Below are 18,517 nucleotides of genomic sequence, written 5' to 3' on the forward strand. Positions count from 1 at the left end.
GCACTTTGACATATTGAGAAGACAGGTGCCGATGTTTACATACCACAACGGCTCTGTTAAGACAACTCGCACAGACAGGACGGCACTGATAGCCTCGCGCGTGCGAACGAAACACCACAGGCGATATTCTGCGCCGAGGCACTGCATGTAGCCTCGCGCCGCTTCTTTTTCACCAAGACAGAGGACGCTGACGCCACGATGAAACCCACGTGCTGCGCACGCGCTTGAGAACCTCGTCCTCTGAGCTAAAAAGCGGTCCCTTTCCGCTTTTAGCGTGTAGAGTCTGTTTATAGTTCTCGGGATCTGTAAGGCTCTCCGAGCCTTTTTTCTGCGAGTCGTCTTTAAATCTCTGCATGCATCTTGAGCCTCGTTTCGTCTTAACTCTTCCCCCAACAGGCCCGCAAAGTCCCTCGTCCTCCAACCTGTCCTGCTCCTGCGCCCCCGTTCGCGTAGGACCTTCTCATTTGCTCCGCTTTGGCAGATTGCCTTTTTCGTCTTCTGTGCGTAGGTGGTGGGTGACGGGGGCGGGGCGCTTCGCCGTCCTTTCTGTCACCTCAGAAGCCGTTCCTGCGGTCAGCTGCTGCGTCTAGCGCGGCCGCCACAACGTGCACATCCTCGAGGCGCAGCGACGAGAGCGAAGACCGCGGAGTGTCGCTGCGTTCCCCGGAGAACTGCCCTTTGCTCCCCCCCAAGGGCCCTTCCGAGAAGAACAGCCCTTGGGCCAAGAGATCTGGCGTCCGCGGCGGCGACGGCGCGACCGCGGCAGGCGGCGACTGCGCGACCGCGTCGCTCTCTTCTTCAGCTTCACAAAAGGCGCCCTCTTGGTCATCCGAGGAGGAGCGTCGCGGCGTCGCCGTGCCCCTACTCGCTCCATCGGACGAAGCGGATCCCTGATTGCACGAAGAAAAGCTCTCTTCGCTCTCCCGCTCTCCGTCCTGCGCGTCGTCCCTCGGCTCGCCGGGGAATTGCGAGGCCTCGAACTCCTCGCTCTCCAGCCTCGCTTCCTCGCCGCGCGTCTGCTTCCGGTCGTCGTCGCTCTCGTCGAAGGCATACGGCGGGACCACCAGGTGCTCGTAGCCGCGGTTCCGTCGCCTCGAACCCCACGCGCCGCCCTCGCCGGTCGCCGGCCGGTGGCAGAGAACGCCGATCTTCGCACTCGTGCGCGAGCTGCGGCGGAGCCAACACACCGTGACATACTACAGACACACACCGATCAGGAGGTCCACACCTGCTTTGGAAGGCGAAAAAAGACACAGAAACAACCGCTGCCGCTGCCGAGAGCGCCACGAGGGGGAGGCGCACGACTCAGCAAAGAAACACCACTATATCCACCTGTCTACTTACTTATCTATTTACATCTATATATCTATGTATCTATATCTGTCAACCGACCTTTCTGTCTATACACCTGTCTATCAATATGTAAGGAGAGGAGGGGGACGCACGAAGTGAGACGAATGAACTCGCCTGAGAATCTAGCGAGACAGCGTGGAACTCACTGCGCCGCCTCCTTCATCACACGTGCTACAGATATATATATATATATATATATGTATAAGTAACACACTTGCGTAGATGCCGCGCAACGGAGCACGACAAAAAACTGGTGGGATGGCGTTTAGGAGTAGCGCGAGAGAAAGTGCGTTACCTGAAGGAGCGTAGAGAAGTTGATAAATCGTCGAACCCGTCTTCCTCTTCGTTCACGTCTGCAGTGGTGTCCGCGCCGGCCGCATCTGCTTCCTTTCTTTCAATGTCTGCGGCAGATAGGACTGTGATTCCTGCAGAGGCCCCGAAACAGACAACACCCTCAAAGTCAAGGGCGACACGCGAGCCCCACCTGCCAAAAAAGAAACAGCGCGTATCCCTCTAAAGTTCGCGCAGCAAAAGCAATCGAAAGAAGACGCTCTCTCCCAGCTGCAGACTCAGAGTCACAAGCCGACTAGAAAGCAGAAAGCGAGACAGGCGCAGCCACACGTAGGCGTGCATGAACGCGGACAGAAGAAGAATATGGCCCCGCGGATACGTGCGAAGACAACTAGAGTGATAGAGACACACACCACCGCAGCTCAACCCAGGGGCCTGGCAACTACGCGAGTACATATAGGTACATATATATATATATATGCATGCAGGCAGCAGGATAGAGGGAAGTACTCCGCGGATTAGGCTGTAAAGCCGATATGCTACGCGGGCGAGGAGAGAGAGAGGAAAACACCTGTTTTCTACGGGTCGGTGAGTGAACAACCGCGTCGCTCCTAAAACAAAAAAATCAGACAACCGATCCTACATACGCAAGACTCTGCGCGCGACGCTGTGCCTGGCAGCGGATCCTCAGAGCAAGCGCGCAGCGAACGGCACAGATGCGTTCGTGTGAAGACACAGCCACAGAAGAGGGATCGCCCACTGAGAGCCAGCAAAGGGCCTCACCGACAACGATGGAAAAGCAGCCCCCAGCGAAGAGAAGGAACTCGCGCTGCGACAGATGGACGACGTGGATGAACAGCGCAATCTCTGCCAGGCAGCTGCTCACGATAAGCGTGCTCATAGTCGTCGGGACCTGAGGCGAAGAAAGAGCCGCAATTCCTTGAACTAGTATTATCCATGCTCGTTATATATTACTGAAGAAGCTGCAATAGTTGAACTGGAACTACAACTTTTGCTACTGAAAAGCGATAAGAAGTGAAAGAGGAAGGCACAGAGACCGGGGGGGGGGGGGGGGGGGGGGGGCAACACAACGTAAAGGGAAAGAAAAGAGAGGTGACGTATCGGCACAGGAGACGAAAGGGACCGACAAAAAAGACCATGCAGCGAGAAGCATTGCCATGAAAGGCAAGGAGGTTCGCGGCCTTACCACATAGAGCGCCTCGTAACGCGCGAGGCTGATGTTGAGGAAGAGAAGCTGCCCAACCGCCATGCTGGCGAGCAAGGAAAGCAAGAGAAAGAACTTCGGGTGCATCACGTTGTGCAGCGTCTCTTCGTGCCAGACCTGCACGCCGAACAAAAAAGAAGAGAAAAATCAAGAAAAAGAGACACGGGACGGTGCAGGCGAGAACGACACAAAAACGAGAAAGATACGAGCAACCACACCAGCAAAAGCAAGAGACGGAGCAGCGACGGACAGCTGCAGACGGGGCTCGTCACGCCGAAGTGGAAACGGAGGACAAAAACGGAGGGTTAAACGTTTTGGTGCTTCGAAACAATTTCTTTCAGACCCGCATTCATCCACGCGAATCTTTATAAGTACGAATTTGAAAGAGAAAACCAACGTCGGCTGCACCGAGTTCTCATTCACGTCTCCCTTGAAATTTGAAAGAAGCCGATGCCAACGTCAAGAACTCCTTCGGTGCGGAAGCTCTCTGCCTCTGCGGGCGCCGGCGTGCAGACGAGCTGATCCTCGAAACGGGTTCCCGTCTTCTCACCTTCATCACGTGCTCCATAAGGACGTTTGTGTTTCCTCCGCAGAGTCCACTGACGGCCGCAGTGCAGAGGCGCCTGAGGCCGACTGGAAAGAATAACGGTAAGGACGAAGTGGTCTTTTCCTCGCTTCGTCTCCTCTCTCCGCCTAGCTGCGCTTGCAGACCTGCAAACGCGCCTCCGCTCGATTCTTCCTTCCCGGCTCTCCACTGCGTCGCGCTCTCGGCTGAGACGCGAATCTCCCTCGCTTTGGAACCCACGAGAGTCATCTCGGTGTCTCCAGTGCCCCCCACCGCCCTGTTTCGAGTCATCTCCCTCTCCTCGCGCTTCGAGTCGTCCGGGACCTTGCCGGCGGGCTTTCCGCTCGTCTTCTCGCCGGCCTTCGAGGCGCCCTGCCCTCCGCCGAGGCTCTCCTCGCACTCCGCCTGCCCTGTCTGCCACGAGCTCCTTTCGCGCGCCGCCGCCGCGCACAAGAGGCCCTTATGTTCGCAGTCCTCGTCTCGCCGCGACATGCGGATCTCTCTTTGCTGCTTGGCGCCTGGGCGGCACGCCGAGGGAGAGAAGGACGCGGCGCGTGCAGGAGCCCCGAGCACGGACAGCTCGATTCCCCCGCCTCGCTTGCTGTCTCTTCGGGCTCGGCGCGAAGCAGACCGAGGCGGCGCGCCGCCTTGAGGCAAGTCCCGACCCCAAATCGCCACGTAGATGCAGAAGCCGATTGCCAAGGTCGAAATGCAAAAGTACAACACGCATGTCTTCTGCGAGTAGAGACGCAGGAGGGCTTCCAGCGAAAGCGGGGGAGGCGTCCGCACGCCGAAACACAGCACGAGCAGAAGCCCCACGAGAATCAAGGCGCTGCCCACGTAGTGCTGGGGCGAGACGCGCTCCTGAACAAAAAAAGACAAGACGGAAAACAGCCTGGAACGGGAACAACACAGAACGGGAAAACGCAGAGCGGAAAGGGACGAGTCTGCAGACCAGAACAAAAACAAATTGGACAAGTCATGTGGATTCTTTCCGCCACTGCCGCTGCTGCTACAGTCCGTAGGCTCGTGCGCGTCGCCACCGAGACAGTGGCATTTTTACCTCCAAAAAGAGCCGCGACAAGATGACGTTCCAAAAGATGTGGAGACCTGCGAATGGCGTGACGACTGCGGCGCTCGCGAAGTCGAGGCTAATGATCGACAGAAGGGAGTTGATGACCGTGCCGAGGCAGGTGCCCAGGAGCCACAGCGGGCGACGATACAGAGGGCGCTTGCCTTGGCGGGCGCTGGCGAGCGCCTCTCTGCCTTCTCCTCCGCCAAATGCGTCGCCTCGCCTCGCTTGTGACCGCTCTTTTGCGCTGCCTTCATTGCCCCGGGCTTCGCCTTCTTCCGCATCCAGAGCCTGACTGCGGGCGCCCGCGCGCTGCTCAGTCTCCTGGGGTTCGCCGCCTTCACTGCCTGCAGCGCGTCGCTCCTCCAGAACGAAGGAGAGCCGCACGAGCGCGTCGCCGGCAGCGCCCGACAGCGACGCGACTGCTGCAAAAACCACCCCGAGTTGCCACATCCTGGCGGGCGCGACAGACACTGCGGCGACCTCTCTCTCTCAGCTGCCTCCAGGCAGTCGTGGCGACACGCAGAGGGTACAGACGAGCAGACTGCCGCGGGGAGGAGAAAGACCTGAAAAAACGCCCGCGAGAGGCGGGACTCGGCGCAATGGGAACAGCGCCACGTGTGTGTCAATCTTCGCTAGTGCCTAGAAACTCGCATTTTCTCTCTCGAAACACAATAAACAAGTTGATCGAATTCGTCGCCCTCGAATTCGGAAAACAAATTGCTGCGACGGGACCGCCCGACTGGAAATAGCCTTCATAACGCAGAAATCGGGCCAAGAGGAAACTCTGCGGGCAGTTGGCAGGCCGGATGCCGGCTGTTTCGATTCAGATCGCCTTCTGTTTCCTGCGCCACTCGCAGTATCGGGAAAAAAGGCGCGTGGCTTCCACCCGCAGCAGAGGCACCCAGCCATGCGACAGGGACAAAAATGGCCGATCTGACAGAGGAAACACTGGGCGGCAACGATGGAAAAGGGAGACACGATGAAAGAGCCGGAGAAATGCAGTATCGCACGGAAAAATGAGCAGGAAAGACCTAGCCGTACGAAAAAAATGCTGCTGTCTGCAATCGGACCGCTGCGTACATGTAGAAGCGACGTTCTCCTTGAGTTCGCTTTGGCCAATTCGCGCTGGAAGGAAGCTCCACAACGAAGATGCGAACTCTGCATGCAGCGGAAACTTCTGCCTCCTCTCTAGAACGCGAAGCTCCAGCAGAGCCAGGGCGTCAAGAAGCCCGCGAGCGATCCCGCCAGTCCTTCGCTTTCCTTGGCTCGCATGCTGAAGCTCTTTAACGAGACGCGACGGCCGCTAGCGACGAAGGATAAAAGCCAAACGGCCTTGCGGACACAAAAACAGACGCATGAATCACCTGTCTCGAGTCGTTCTCTCAGAAAACGCGCTCCTCGCCGCGCGGCGCTTCAGCGGCCTCAGTTGGGAATAACGGCACGGACTAAATCGACAAAAGGAGAGTTAAGGAAGCCAGACGTGTTCGGAGGAAGAAGCAGAGAGTGCGGTATTTTCCAAAGCTTCAAGACATGACAAAGGGACAGCTCGTTGCTCTCTTTGTAGTTCGTCGGGCAGGGCATCTGCCCTAGAACCTGAAAGAAAACCGGAAACGGTAGAGCCGGGCGCAGCTGATGCAGCGAAGCGAAGGGGGCGAGAGACAAAGCAAGAAGAAAAGTCAGAAGAACACGATAAGACAGAAAGGACAGAAGAGAAAAAAGCAAAGATGTGCGAAAAGGTGAACGAGTAACAGAAGGGTCACGCGGAAACAGCATGCGCGACTTTGCGCGACACGATGGCGGCGTTTTGCACAGACACAGAAAAATTGGCGGGGTAAACCGGCAGATGAAAAACGCATGCTGTCACACCGAGCGTACACGGGAACATGGGAAAACATAGGCACTGTTCTTCTGAATTAGACGCTCAAAAATGCAAGGCTGTGGCCCGGTTTACTTGGGAAAGACTACCGAGTCTTTTCTTCACCCAAAGTGCAACGCAGTCAACAGCGCGCGGCTTGCGCGGCGCTACGATCCTCTTCCCTCTTTTCGCAGGTCACGGAGCAGAAAACGGGTTTCACAGTTCGCTTGGGAAGCACATATCGTCTGACTTGTCAGTTATAGCGGCGGTGTGCGGATAAGATGGAACCAGTTCCAGAGATGAGGAGTGCGCGACTGCAGAGAACAGGGGAACTCTCAGACACCAGAATCTACTCAAATGGTTCGAGTTCCCATTTGGGAGGCGTTTTTATCCCAGCTCCTTTTATGAAGCACGAAATGCAATGAAAATCACGGAGGAAGTCCGACCAAGCACTTTTTTCAACATGCTGCCCCGTGCTACGCATGAAACACCGAGAGTATGGCTTGCTGCCCTTGCGAATTTGCACCTCTTGCACACTTCCTGTCAGTTCGTGAAATAGAAATCAGTGAATCAGAAGAGCTAGGTTCCGAAGAGGAATGTTTCTCCTTTGTAATTGCCACCTTACACTGGAAACTGAAAATAGAACCAAGACAACGCGGGTTCAGTGATCTATCGTTCTGTGTGCCGTTCCGGCCCTGAAAATCACCCTCTAGCATGGAGTGTAGTGAAATGACGCGGTACAATGGACTATAGTGATTGTTATAAGCCCCTGCTAAGCTGCGCGTCTGGCTAGTCGTCGTGTCTTACATTGCTTCGCTACGCATTCTTCTCTCCACTGTCGTACAACACGAACAATCCGCTTGCGGGCACGCGGCTGAAAAACAGACAGCGAATGTTATGCCCGGGTGATTTTTACTACCGACAGAGTTTAGTCACAAGCGAAAGCTTTTGAGGCAACGAGGCTCGCGTCGGAGGGTTTCCTACCAGGCAGAGAGGCATAGCTTCTGTTGGACGCATTAGCAGGGATGTCAACTGTGTTTCGTCTTGTTGCAGATGTCCTGTTGTTGGGCTAAGGCTATGCTTCAGCAGAAGAAAATCGGCGAGATCGCTGACTCGCGAAACTGGTTGCATCGGTCGAGACGATGGGTAGTCTAGATATATCGGTATTGACTTAAACAGTCTCCACAAACCTGCGTCAGTCCTTGAACAGCCAGGGGCTACAATCGAAACGATTGGAAACAACCGGGGGGGCGCCAAGATGCACCTGCGAATGGTGAACTCACATGTGATGCCAAGGTGACAACATTGTCGTTAGTTAGGTGCGGCGCAAACGGAAACATGGCCGCAAAAGTAACGAAACAAGTCAATACACATCCTTGCATGTGCTTGATGCCATCAAAACAAATTGTCGAAAAACTCCCTACGAAAAAGACACTCTGCGAAGTGTGCTGTCTGTTAGCGTTGCTGGTCATCTCTCTGCTCTCTCCGCGCCGCCAAGACTTCCTCAGCAAAGGCCAAAGGCGCCGGTGTAGACCTGAAAATACGAATCACCACTCCACTTGTTCTTGATAACCCAAGAAAACTCTGAAACCTGAACACACTCGTTGCTTGTACTCCTGCATTATGTACGGTTCGGATCTACGTATGAGCACATGTGCGAGGCACTCCATTCTTGAAGAGCTTGGATGTCATGGCTCTATTCCTCCGCTTCTCTGCGTAAGTGAATATGCCCTTTCGCAACACTGCAACACAGCCCGCGCAGAGCTTAGCGCCTGCTGTGTATTCGGTTGTGTCAAGGCATCGGCTGGAAAGCACACATTCCGCGCGCTCTAACGTCGCATCCACATAGCAACCTACGGCTTTAGGGTGCTTCACGAAAACACACCCAGTCTCAATATTCACCTGCGCTTGCCCACGCTTCCTTTTCAAAGAGAGCCACGGGAGCGCGCGCGGCGCGCTCCCGTGGGAAGCAGGCGAAGCCGCTCTTGGCTTGTCCCGCGGCGCTCAGGAGGCGCTTCTTCTGCCGCGTGTTACCTGCGCGCCGAAGTCTCGTCGAGGCGAATAGAGGAGCCTCGAATGCCAAACGGGGTGGTGAAAAACGCACGAGACACGCCTCGAGACTGCAGCGCCTGGAGGCACATGGGGCACGGGTGGGCGGCCTCGTAGCCGAGGCCTGCCGGGTCCAGCTCCACGATGCACACCGCCGCCCCCTGAGCCGCCTCGGGAGGAACCTGGGAAGACGAAACAGAGAGACACACAGGAAGTCGCGGAAAGGCGAGAGGACGCAGGTGAAAGACGGCAAAAAGGCAGACCTGGAGAAGGTTGTAACAGGACGGAAACAGATGCGAGGCGCGAGCGCGGGGGACCAAAGGGGCGAGAAAAGTTGGAAAGGGCACTGGGGCATGAAGAAAAACTCAGTCGACTCGTGAAAAGGGGAAAACCAAGGGGAAAACAGAGAGACACACGGTGTCCACCTCACCTGAGAGAGACAGTCGACCTCTGCATGGATAACGAGGAAGTCGATTTGTTTCTGTTGCTCCTCCTTCTGGTCGCGTTTCTGTTTAGACGCCTTTCCGTCACTTTCTGTCTCCTTCGCACTCGTCGCGCTCGCGCTGCCCTCCCTCTTGGGCTCGCCCTCTGGCTCCAACGGGTCACTAGGCCTCCGCGGAGCGCCTCGGTCCTCTGACGCAGGCATGCAGTCTGTTCTGCGTGTTTGTCGTTCCGGCGGATTCTCTTCGCCTTCGCCTCTGCTTCCTCTGCGCGATTCGCTCTGTCGGGAGCCCTTCTTCTTTGTCTCGCGGCGCAGCACGAAGTTCCGCCCCCCGCAAAGGACCTTCGACTCAGGTGAGGCGAACGAGACGACACATGAAGGGAATTTTGAAGCCGAGACAGGAGATGCGAGCTGGGCGGAGGGAGAAGGAGATAGTGAAGCACAGGGGTTTGCCGCCGATGCAACTCGAGCCGCAGAAGATGAAAGACCGGAGAAGACGCGGGAAGCTGCGGCTGACAAGGACGAGCAACTCGAAGAACAGCGCGACGCCGCGCCAGAAGCATGCAGCGACGCGGAATCCGAAGCACCAGCTTTGTCCACCGTGCCAGCGCGAAATAGAGCTGCGCCATGCCGATGTTTGTCTCGTGGACACCGCTCGGCCTGATCTGTGGCTTCGACAAATGCTGCGAGCAGCACCCGCAGAGCCTCTCTCTCGTCTTCTGAACTCCGTGGGAGGCCGGTCGCCTCCTGGGCGCCTCCCCCTTGAGTTTCTCTCGCCAGCTCTCGATGTGGAGCCGCCGCTGTCTGGCGCGCGCCTGCGGGCCGGTCTCCACGGCCGGACCGCGGCTCGGCATGCAGGAGACCCGCGGCCTCGAGGCGGCGCACGAAGGTAGGCTGGAGGATCTGTGTGCAGGCGAACCGAGAGACAGAAACACAGAAAACGAGGGGTTTTCAGCATCACGAGCAGGCCAGAGACTGCTGTTTTTACCGATGGTCTCACGCCGAGAGGGAGCTAACAGCGCATATCACTGAGGGAGGCAGAGAAGCATCACAGACACGCAAGGAGGCGCACACCTGGCTGCCGTAGCCGCCGTCCAACGCGGAGAAGACGCTGAACCCAAAGTCTGAACGAACGCACGCTGAAGCGAGACTATGACTCTGCCTACCCCTCGACACCCACTGTAACGTGCCAGTCGGACAAATCTACTCGCATACACGTGTATGTGTGTGCTTCCTCGTATCTGATTTTGCGCCGTTCGCCGCACCTGAAGCCACTTGCTTATTTGGCAGTCGTTTCCGCCTTGCGAGAGCGGGGGGAACTCCAAGAAGCTGGTTTTCGTCTCGAGGAGACTCAGCTGTCTCCGGGCTTCCCCAATGTTCCCAGCCGCGAGGGAGGCGCCCAGCAGAAGCACGTGGGTGTGAGAGTCTCCGAAGAACCCGAGACCGCCAGCAAGAAGCGTGGCCTCTCCGCCGCGTGAAGCGAGTAGACCTGTCCGCTCGTCGCGCGGCCCGTTGCTCACACACAGGGGAAGAGAAATAGGGAAAGGCAGACGCAGCTCCGCCTCCCCCAAAGGCAAGAAACAGCTTGCGCCGGCGTCAGTGGATGGACATGCGCCAGTATCCTTCTTTGATTCAAACGCGTGTTCGCCGTGCGCCTTCTTGCCGGTTTCCGCGGCCTCTCCCCCTTCCACTATCCCGGCTCCGCCGCTGCAAGCAGTTGGCTCCTCTCTCGGTGGTTGCGTGATCTCTTGCCTCATCCCGGTCGTCGCCTCGTACCGAGGTACAAGAGGGATGTCGCACGGGCGCGCCGCGTGTTCCAGCAACTCTTGACACCGCTCGAGTCTCCGTCTTTTCAGCTCCTTGCCAACGTGGCCTGCGCGCGCTTCTGCCGCGTCCTCGAGGAACTCAAAGAGAGGCGCGAGTCGTTCACTCTCTCCTCCCGCCCGCGTTTCGTGTTCTTCGTGCGCTTCCGAAACGCTGCCCTGACGGGGCTCGTTAGCCGGCGAGGGAGACGCAGCCGGCCGAGCCGCATAGCAGTCGCCCTTCCCTCTGCGCGCTCTTGGAGACCGTCCCTCCGCAACTTGCTGAGCGAAAGCAGGAGAGAGTGACGCGTTCTCAGCGATAGCCACGTCCCCTTGCATCAGCACTCTCAGCAACGCGGAGACCAGCTCCCGGCGATTCGCCCGTTCGGTGTCCTTGTCTGAACAGGGCGACCGCGCTTTCTCGTAAACACGTGCGTGTTTTTCGGCCGCCGCGCCAACTGCGGACTGTGACGCCGGTGTAGACGAAGGCGACGTGGAAGCAAGCGAGGAGGTTTCGGCGCGAGTTAACGGGGCATTGTATGAACCATCTTCTCGCTTTTCTTCACCGACGCACTGCCCCTGTTGGACGCCCTCCGACGCCGTCAGCTTCGTTCGCCTCCAGAAAGCGAGCAGATGCTCGTACGCAGGAGAAAGCAGCCATCGGTCTGTGTCGAGGACCTGCGAGAACGTGTCGAAGGCCTCCACAAGGGCAACAAAGAGAGGCATCTGTGCGGCCGCGGGCGCCCCCCTGCCAGCTTCTTGTCCGTCTCCGCGCTCGGTCGCCTGGAAAGTGAGACCAACATCAACTTCGCTCGGAGCGCCCACGTGGTTTGCCTTCTCCGCCGTTCCGAGGTCATCTCCACCACGCTCGCCGGCCAAGGCAAGGCGTCGACTGTCTCCTGAATTTCCCAAGCCTTCGCGGAGAAGGAGCTTGTCTTTTTCAGTCGCCTCTGGGTTTCCTCCCTCTTCCTTCTCGGTTCCTTCCCGCGGCGGCGCCTGAGCGGTGTGTATTCTACCCCTGCGCCGCCCTTCGGCTTCCCCGTCGCGTGGTGCGTCGCCGCGCGTGGCGTCGCTGGAGAGAGAGCGTGCTTCTCCCAGCACTTCCTCCGGGCTTTCGCTGTGGAGAACGGCATCCGTGTGTCTTCGCAGGCGCTCGGCCTGCCGAAGCTCGTGGACTGCATCGACCACCAGAGAGGCGGGAAGGAGGAGGCAGAAGGTCTTCGCCAGCACCGGCAAAGTCGCGTAGAAGGCGCAGGACTGCACGACTCGGTTGAAAAGCTGAGCTGCGGCCTGTCTCCGCCGCTCGGCGAGAGACGCGCACGACTGCAGAGAGCCGTCGGACAGAGGTGGGAACGCCGAGGACGGCGCTGGCGAGGACGCATGCGGAAAGGCTGCGGGGGAGGACGGGGCGGAGGTGCAGGAGCCGTAGTTTGCTGCAATCGTGGACAAGGCAGCGTCATACCGCAGCGCCCGCGACAGGCCCTGCACTCGATTTTTCACTTCAGGATATCGCTGCCAGCTGTCTTCTGCAGAGGGCATCCCGCAGGAAGCATCTTCGTCGCTGCCAGCCTCTCGCTGATCGATCTTACTCCCTGACTCCAAGCCGGAGGCGACCGTCTGTGCGGCAGACCCTGTACCTGTCGGGTTGACGCGCATGTCTTCCGCCGTATATGCCGCGACCTGCCTGCAGTCTCGCGTCCGCGGAAAGCCGCCTCTTTGGTGGAATGGATCGCAGTGGCCTCTGCCGCGCGTTTCTATGAAGCCGCCGACGCGAGGAGACAGGCTGCGCAGAAACGCATGGCTCCGCTCGCAGAGGCGAGTAGTCCTGCTGACAGCGACCCAGGCGCTGTCAACGTGAGGAGCGGCCGCCGCGGTTGAACGGGAAAGCCGGCGAGAGACGGCGCCGGCGGGGCGAGAGAGCGATGGACAGGAAGCCTGGAGGAAGTGCCTAACGCGAGAGAACGGCAGCGGACGATCTGAAGACGGTAGCGCCGAAGAGCAGAGGCTGGAAAAAGTGCGGGAGAGAGAGTCACACGAGGAAGCCCGCGGGGGCGGCAGCCCGGAAAGCGTTCGATAAGGGAGCCAACCCGAGGCACAGGGGCGCCCACCTGGTGAAAGGAAACCGGGAGGCTTCACGGGGCCGGAGCTGCACATAGATCGGTCATTGTGGAGAAAAGATTTTACAATCCCTCCACCGAGGTGAACGGGCGCATGAAGACGCGCCGCGGCGGTCCCGATGCATACGCAGATTCGCCTTTTTCCGCAGACAGCAGGGCAGGGATCCAGGCCCCTCGTCGGTTTCTCCTGTATCGTCCTCCGCAAATATGACGCGCCCCTCAAGCAAGCCCCGGGGTGCTGCTTCTTTGAACGCCAGACGGAGGCGCCCGAACGAATCCGAACAGGGCACCACGTCGGGTCGGGACGAACAGAGTGAAGGTAAAGAAGACAGGCGTGTGCAGCTAGCCAAGGAACAGGTCCAAAGTGAGAAGCCGTAGAGAAGAAAGAACGGAGTTCACGTCGCGACACCGAACCCTGCGTGGGGGGAGATGTATGGCCTCTCCAAAAAGATGGCACGGGAGAAGAGACTCCAGGCGGAGAAACCAAGGAACACGCCGTGGATGGAGCTGCAGACGAAGCACAGGGCGGCGATCGAGAGCGCTTCCAGGAGACAGGCGAAGCAGACGACGCCATGAGGCCCGCCCACAAGCAGCAGAGGCACACAGCCGCGGTTTGCCTAAACGAAATTGGCGCCCGTCTCAACGCGGCAGCGTTCTGGAGCCCAACGCGAGGGGCAAGGAAGTGACGCCTGCTTCCGTGCATAGGCATTCGCAGAAACAGGAAAAATTTCAGCGAAGCTGGGACACAAACGGCACCATGACGGCAACAACGCCGCGAGGTCTGCTGCACACGCAGCTGAGAAGGTTGAACGCGAGCTTCTTTTCCGACTACGCGTTCAACCGCGCCGTTTTTAAGACTAGGGTTCGCAGGGTTCCTCGTGGAAGCGCCTCTCGGCAGCAGAGGACTTGCACATGCGGCCCTGGGAGAAACCAGGCAAGGGTCGCCTGGCAGGTGTGCAGAGCGCCACCTGCTCGAGGTCGCGGAATGGCAGGCCCGAAGGAAAAGTCGTCTTTCGTCGGAGCCGATGGGAGAGACACGACGGGCATAGCTTCGAAACCCTGGGGCCGACCACGGCCGCCAGTCCGTCTCTTCGAGCCTGATGGGGAACCACCACGCAAGAAGCCACTATCTCTCCAATGCAGGGGTGGACAGAAAGTTTTCGATGCGGTGGCGGCCACTTGTCTTGGCCTGGTGGGCAAGGGAGCAACGAAACGGCTCGTCGCCTCCGCGGCTTAGTGCATGCGCAGCTCACGCAGAGTCACCTCGTCCCTGGAAGGGGGTGTTTGTGAACTGCCAGGTGCGCACCTCTCCTTTGGCCTCCTTCGGGAGTGCCATCCGATAAAATTGGAACGATACAGAGAAGATTAGCATGGCCCCTGCGCAAGGATGACACGCACAAATCGAGAAGTGTAACCAATTTTTTTTTTTCTTCGCTTCTCTCGGGGGTTTGGTATGCGAGTATGCCACTTGCTCCTTCTTTTCCTAATCGGAGCAGGGGCCGCTTCGCAGATGGCGAGCAGTGGCGGCGCGATGGCCACGGTCAACCCCCACAAAGCCACGATGAACGACCATTTTTTTTGCGTTTTTTACCCACATACTTGGGGACGCCAAGATTCAGAAGCAGACTCCCACGCCTGTGGTGCTACAGAGTCCGTGACTTGGCAGAGCACCTGAAGTCCCAAGTCACTACACAGGTTATGAACCTTATAGGACGGTAGCGGTAGCTTGGAAGCCGCTCCTTACTGCCGTCAGAAACCGCCCACTTCCTCCAGTCCCCCTTTCCAGCTTCGGGGGCGCCGGAGACAATTTCTGCGCCTTCGCACACAGGTACAAATAATTCGCCTCGCTGCATATCAAGGGGGCGGGGAGCCGTACTACCGCTTACACGCAACAGCAGGGAACCTAACACGCCGAGGAGACGGTTTTTTAGTGAAAAACCGTTGGCGCGCTGCTGTTCGCCAGATCTCGCATTACAGAGGAAACAGCTCTCGATGCCGTATGGCTCCGGAGAGAGTATGGCCCTGAATTATGACTTCGAAACTTTTGCCCGCCTGGCGACGGGGAGTACGGCATCACACCCCATGCAGCTCACCAGTGGTGGCTTGCATGATGTGCGAAGAAAGATCAGCACACGAAGCACAGATAGACACGCTACCATATGCGTGCGCTTCGATAAGCGTCAATAAGCAGCTAAAAGCAGCACCACAGGTGGCAAAGGTCTGGGGCGTCCGACGGGCAACACACTGGCGGGCATGAGTTCATCGAGGAGGATCTCATTTGAATGAGAAGAGAGAATAGCAGGGGACATCCCCATCGCCGCCTGGGTTCTCCCTAAGCTGTTTCTGGCGCTCTAGCAGTGCGTCATGTCTTGCCTCTGACAAAATTGAGGAGGATCTGATTTGAATGAGAAGAGAGAATAGCAGGGGACATCCCCAACGCCCCCTGAGTTCTCCCTAAGCTGTTTCTGGCGCTCTAGCAGTGCGTCATGTCTTTCGTCTGACAAAATTTGGTTCATGCAGGTGGTGTAGGTGTGTTGCCGGTCACAGCACTGCAACATGGAGCTTCCTACCCCGCCCTAGCTTTTCCGCCCTCTGCTGAGGAGGAGTACGACAAGATCGTCGGAGTCTATGGTTATAACGCCATGTGAGAGGGACGATGTACCGCAGCATATTATGTCCAATTTGGAGTCGGCCGGTCCATAACGAATGTAGGCCAGATGCCACGGGGGGTTGAGCCAGACGAAAAACGAGGACAGGATTAGGAGCACACAGGGAACATGGCAAACACATATCCCTGACGCCCGCCTTCTCCTGCACGCAATTACCTGCTGGCCATCCGCAGCTGTTTCGGTGAACGAGGAAGCCACTGAAAGTAGAGATATAACTAACAACTAACTTCACGAGCGGCATGTCGGATCAACAGAACCTGATAACTATGGAGGAATCCCCTTGGCGTCCACCGTGTGTCTGTTACACGCAGGATAAGCGATCTGGGAAAAAGTCGCCGAATCTGAGGACAAATTTAAAGGTTTTCAGGGTCCCGTTCCGTAGAGTAAGGCACCCAGTACTGGCAGGAGGGACATAAATCCACGACGCGCCGCCCTCCAGAGTCCAAAAAGGCTTTCCTTCCTGGGGGCACGAGCCTGCCACTTGCCTTTCCGATGTCATTTTGACATTCGAAAGGGTACCCCCTTCCCGCCCACATACCACATGAAGAGAAGCTGTTTACATGGCTCCAGCCCCAAACTGGTCTAATACAAGTAGCACAAGCCCGTAAGAGACAAGAAGACAGAAAAAGAAGCAAATCTCAGAGAGCCGCCTGCTGCTGACGACGGCTGTTCGCCTGCAACGCTGATCTTGATCGTACACTCCGACATTTCCGCCTCCTTCCCTGCAGCTGACTGAGTTGGCAAGCACTTGTAACACAGTGCTATGGGGGTCGAAGGGAGTCGCTCCACGCTAAAAGTATAGCCCGAATCCGCGGTCTCTAGCTTGGCGGTGGGAAGCACGTCCAGTAGTGATACTTTCTTGTTGCATGACCCATCGTATACGTTCAGTGAACTGTCGGCAGGAGACAGGGAAGGAACAGTTGATCCACATTCGAAGGTGACGCTCTTCGTTTTTCTGTTAATATCGAGCTCCATGGTCTTCTTGTCAGCAGTGCAGGCTGCACACAAACAGAACCGGACCAGTAAAACGCTTTGTCAATCACATGTCCGCGTAGGAGATATCGCCTGACAACCACTTGGCGTCACACACATGCGATCGACGCTCGGTGCCGCACGTCGCTTCCTCCTTCCCCGTCCGATACGCCAAACCAGAGGAGCGCGCTCTTCCAGCCGTGGGTTCCAGTGCAGACAATTGATATGTTTTTGTTCCAGTAGCTGCCTCCTATAAATGTGTGCAACCTGGTGACGTGCGAGTCATTTTCAGTGCGCTTCGCCTTACACCGCGTGTGTGCCAAGTATAGCTCACCATTTGAGCACAAGGATATGCGTTGCCCTGATCTCAATGACAATATTCTCACACACTTGTGAATCTCATGCAGGAGTGGAACTCTTACCAGTAGCACTTGGTCCCCCGGGAACTGTAACAGTGACAAGACACGAGGTGCTGCTCAGGCTGTCGCTTGGGGTGCTGGCGGGGGGTCCGTTCTGTTGGTTTCCCGTGGACTCCGTAGGCAGCGATGCCCTCGGCGGCGTCTGCGGCTGCGCTAAGTCATTCTTATGGTCCGGCACCCCATTCAGGTGACCCTCTCTACCACCCAGCTGGCCGGCTGTTGCACCAGCCTGAGGAGGCGAACCACTATGTTGGTCTTCCAGGTGATCCTTTTCACCTTCAGCCACGTTACCAGGCTGTTTGGTGCTCGGCACACTCTGTGCAGGAGAACTTGGCGCAGGGCGAGGCACAGACGGACTGGCGGCTTTAGTCTCTTTACCGGACAACTCGGCCGCGGCCTTGTTTTCCCCTTTTGGAGCGCCCCCTCCCTCCTGGTTTTCCTTGCCATTCGTAGGATGTTCTTTACCTTGGAGATTCAAATTGGATCCACGCTCTCCTGCACCTTCCTCATCGCCACTCAACCTTCTAGACGTTGCCTGCTTCGCCGGAGACTCAGTGGTGCCACAGGCGAAATAGATGGTTCGCGGTGTTTCGGCAAACTGTTTGATCGTAAGTGTGGCTGTAACCGGAGCACCAGGCTTCTTCTCCTTATCTGACGCCTGGACGGTGAGCTGCGACCCTGCACCGAAGACATCTGCCAGTTTTTCTGTGTCCTTTAGGTCCCCTTTACTGAAGAATGTGGTGACCACGGCGTCACCAGCTGGCCAGACATACGGCACGGCTTGTTCGCAGACAAATATGACCTCTTTCGTCTGTGGGTTTACGGCAACCGAGATAGCAGTGCTCGCTGCACTACAGGTATGGGAGCTGCCTGTACCAGTCGCACCAGACACAAAGAGTGTTGGTACCAGGTGCACGGCGACAATGAAAATCAAGGTGGACAACATCACGGAATTAGGAAAGGGGGATCCGCCACGCGTTTCTTAGCGCCTGGTGTCGACGATAAACTCCACTTTTTTTACGGAAAACATGCATGCACACACAATGAATGGACTCTATTCTGACGGCACTATTGGCACTGTGGGTCGCTAAACTGGAGAATTTATCAGAGGATGCCACTCGAAGCAGGTGAAGGTGGCGCCTCCTGGACGGATCCGAGCCCACAGCGACTGAGTGTTGACGTGCCAGGGCCCGAAGGAGTCCCTTTCGCTGCGTTGTTGCACAGCAGCCTGGACGGCAACAACGCAAGGACGCACAACCAATGAGGTATTGAGGAGAATCCACAAGCTAAACTAGTTCGCATTCCGCGTCCGCGCGACAGACTGCCATGGTGTGTGCTGTTCTCAACCATACTGGACGAAGCACGCGCAATGACGAGACGCGCAGATCCGCTTCCTCTCGCCACTCTGGATGTGGCACCGCAGCACAGCCAAATCGCCAGTGTAAGCTAGCCGAGCCGAAGGGACCGCGCTCACCCCACTCTCCGCGGTTACAGACATCCCTATTCAGCTTTCCCTCGTCGCTTCCAGAGCGTTTTCTATCAAGGGGACTGCCGGAAAGCCGTCTCTTCACGTGAACCCGGTGCCGAGGTGACTTCGGAAGAGTTCCCGTGCCGTGGAGAAGGAACCGGTTACACTCACGGGGTCTACCGAGTGAGACAAACTAGTTGCAGAAGCAAGGAAAA

General features: G+C 57.4%; 3 protein-coding genes across 3 annotated transcripts; all 3 read right to left on the reverse strand.

The window, feature by feature from the left end:
• Positions 1-554: 554 nt before the first annotated feature.
• BESB_079180 (uncharacterized protein) lies at positions 555-4,959 on the reverse strand (the record flags this gene model as incomplete). Its single annotated transcript, XM_029366280.1, has 6 exons — positions 555-1,167; positions 1,649-1,778; positions 2,428-2,557; positions 2,852-2,986; positions 3,420-4,298; positions 4,498-4,959. The coding sequence occupies 6 exons, from the start codon at positions 4,957-4,959 to the stop codon at positions 555-557; spliced, it is 2,349 nt and encodes a 782-aa protein (XP_029217711.1).
• Positions 4,960-7,819: 2,860 nt separating this feature from the next.
• Positions 7,820-12,313, reverse strand: BESB_079190 (uncharacterized protein; the record flags this gene model as incomplete). The annotated part of the gene is made up of 4 exons (XM_029366281.1): positions 7,820-7,898; positions 8,399-8,595; positions 8,844-9,758; positions 10,121-12,313. 4 exons carry the CDS (start codon positions 12,311-12,313, stop codon positions 7,820-7,822), a joined length of 3,384 nt encoding a protein of 1,127 aa, XP_029217712.1.
• Positions 12,314-16,025: 3,712 nt separating this feature from the next.
• Positions 16,026-17,780, reverse strand: BESB_079200 (SAG-related sequence; the record flags this gene model as incomplete). The annotated part of the gene is made up of 2 exons (XM_029366282.1): positions 16,026-16,441; positions 16,838-17,780. The coding sequence occupies 2 exons, from the start codon at positions 17,778-17,780 to the stop codon at positions 16,026-16,028; spliced, it is 1,359 nt and encodes a 452-aa protein (XP_029217713.1).
• Positions 17,781-18,517: the final 737 nt, after the last annotated feature.

This window comes from Besnoitia besnoiti, chromosome VII, assembly GCF_002563875.1.
Source record: "Besnoitia besnoiti strain Bb-Ger1 chromosome VII, whole genome shotgun sequence".
NCBI classification, from domain to species: Eukaryota; Apicomplexa; class Conoidasida; order Eucoccidiorida; family Sarcocystidae; genus Besnoitia; species Besnoitia besnoiti.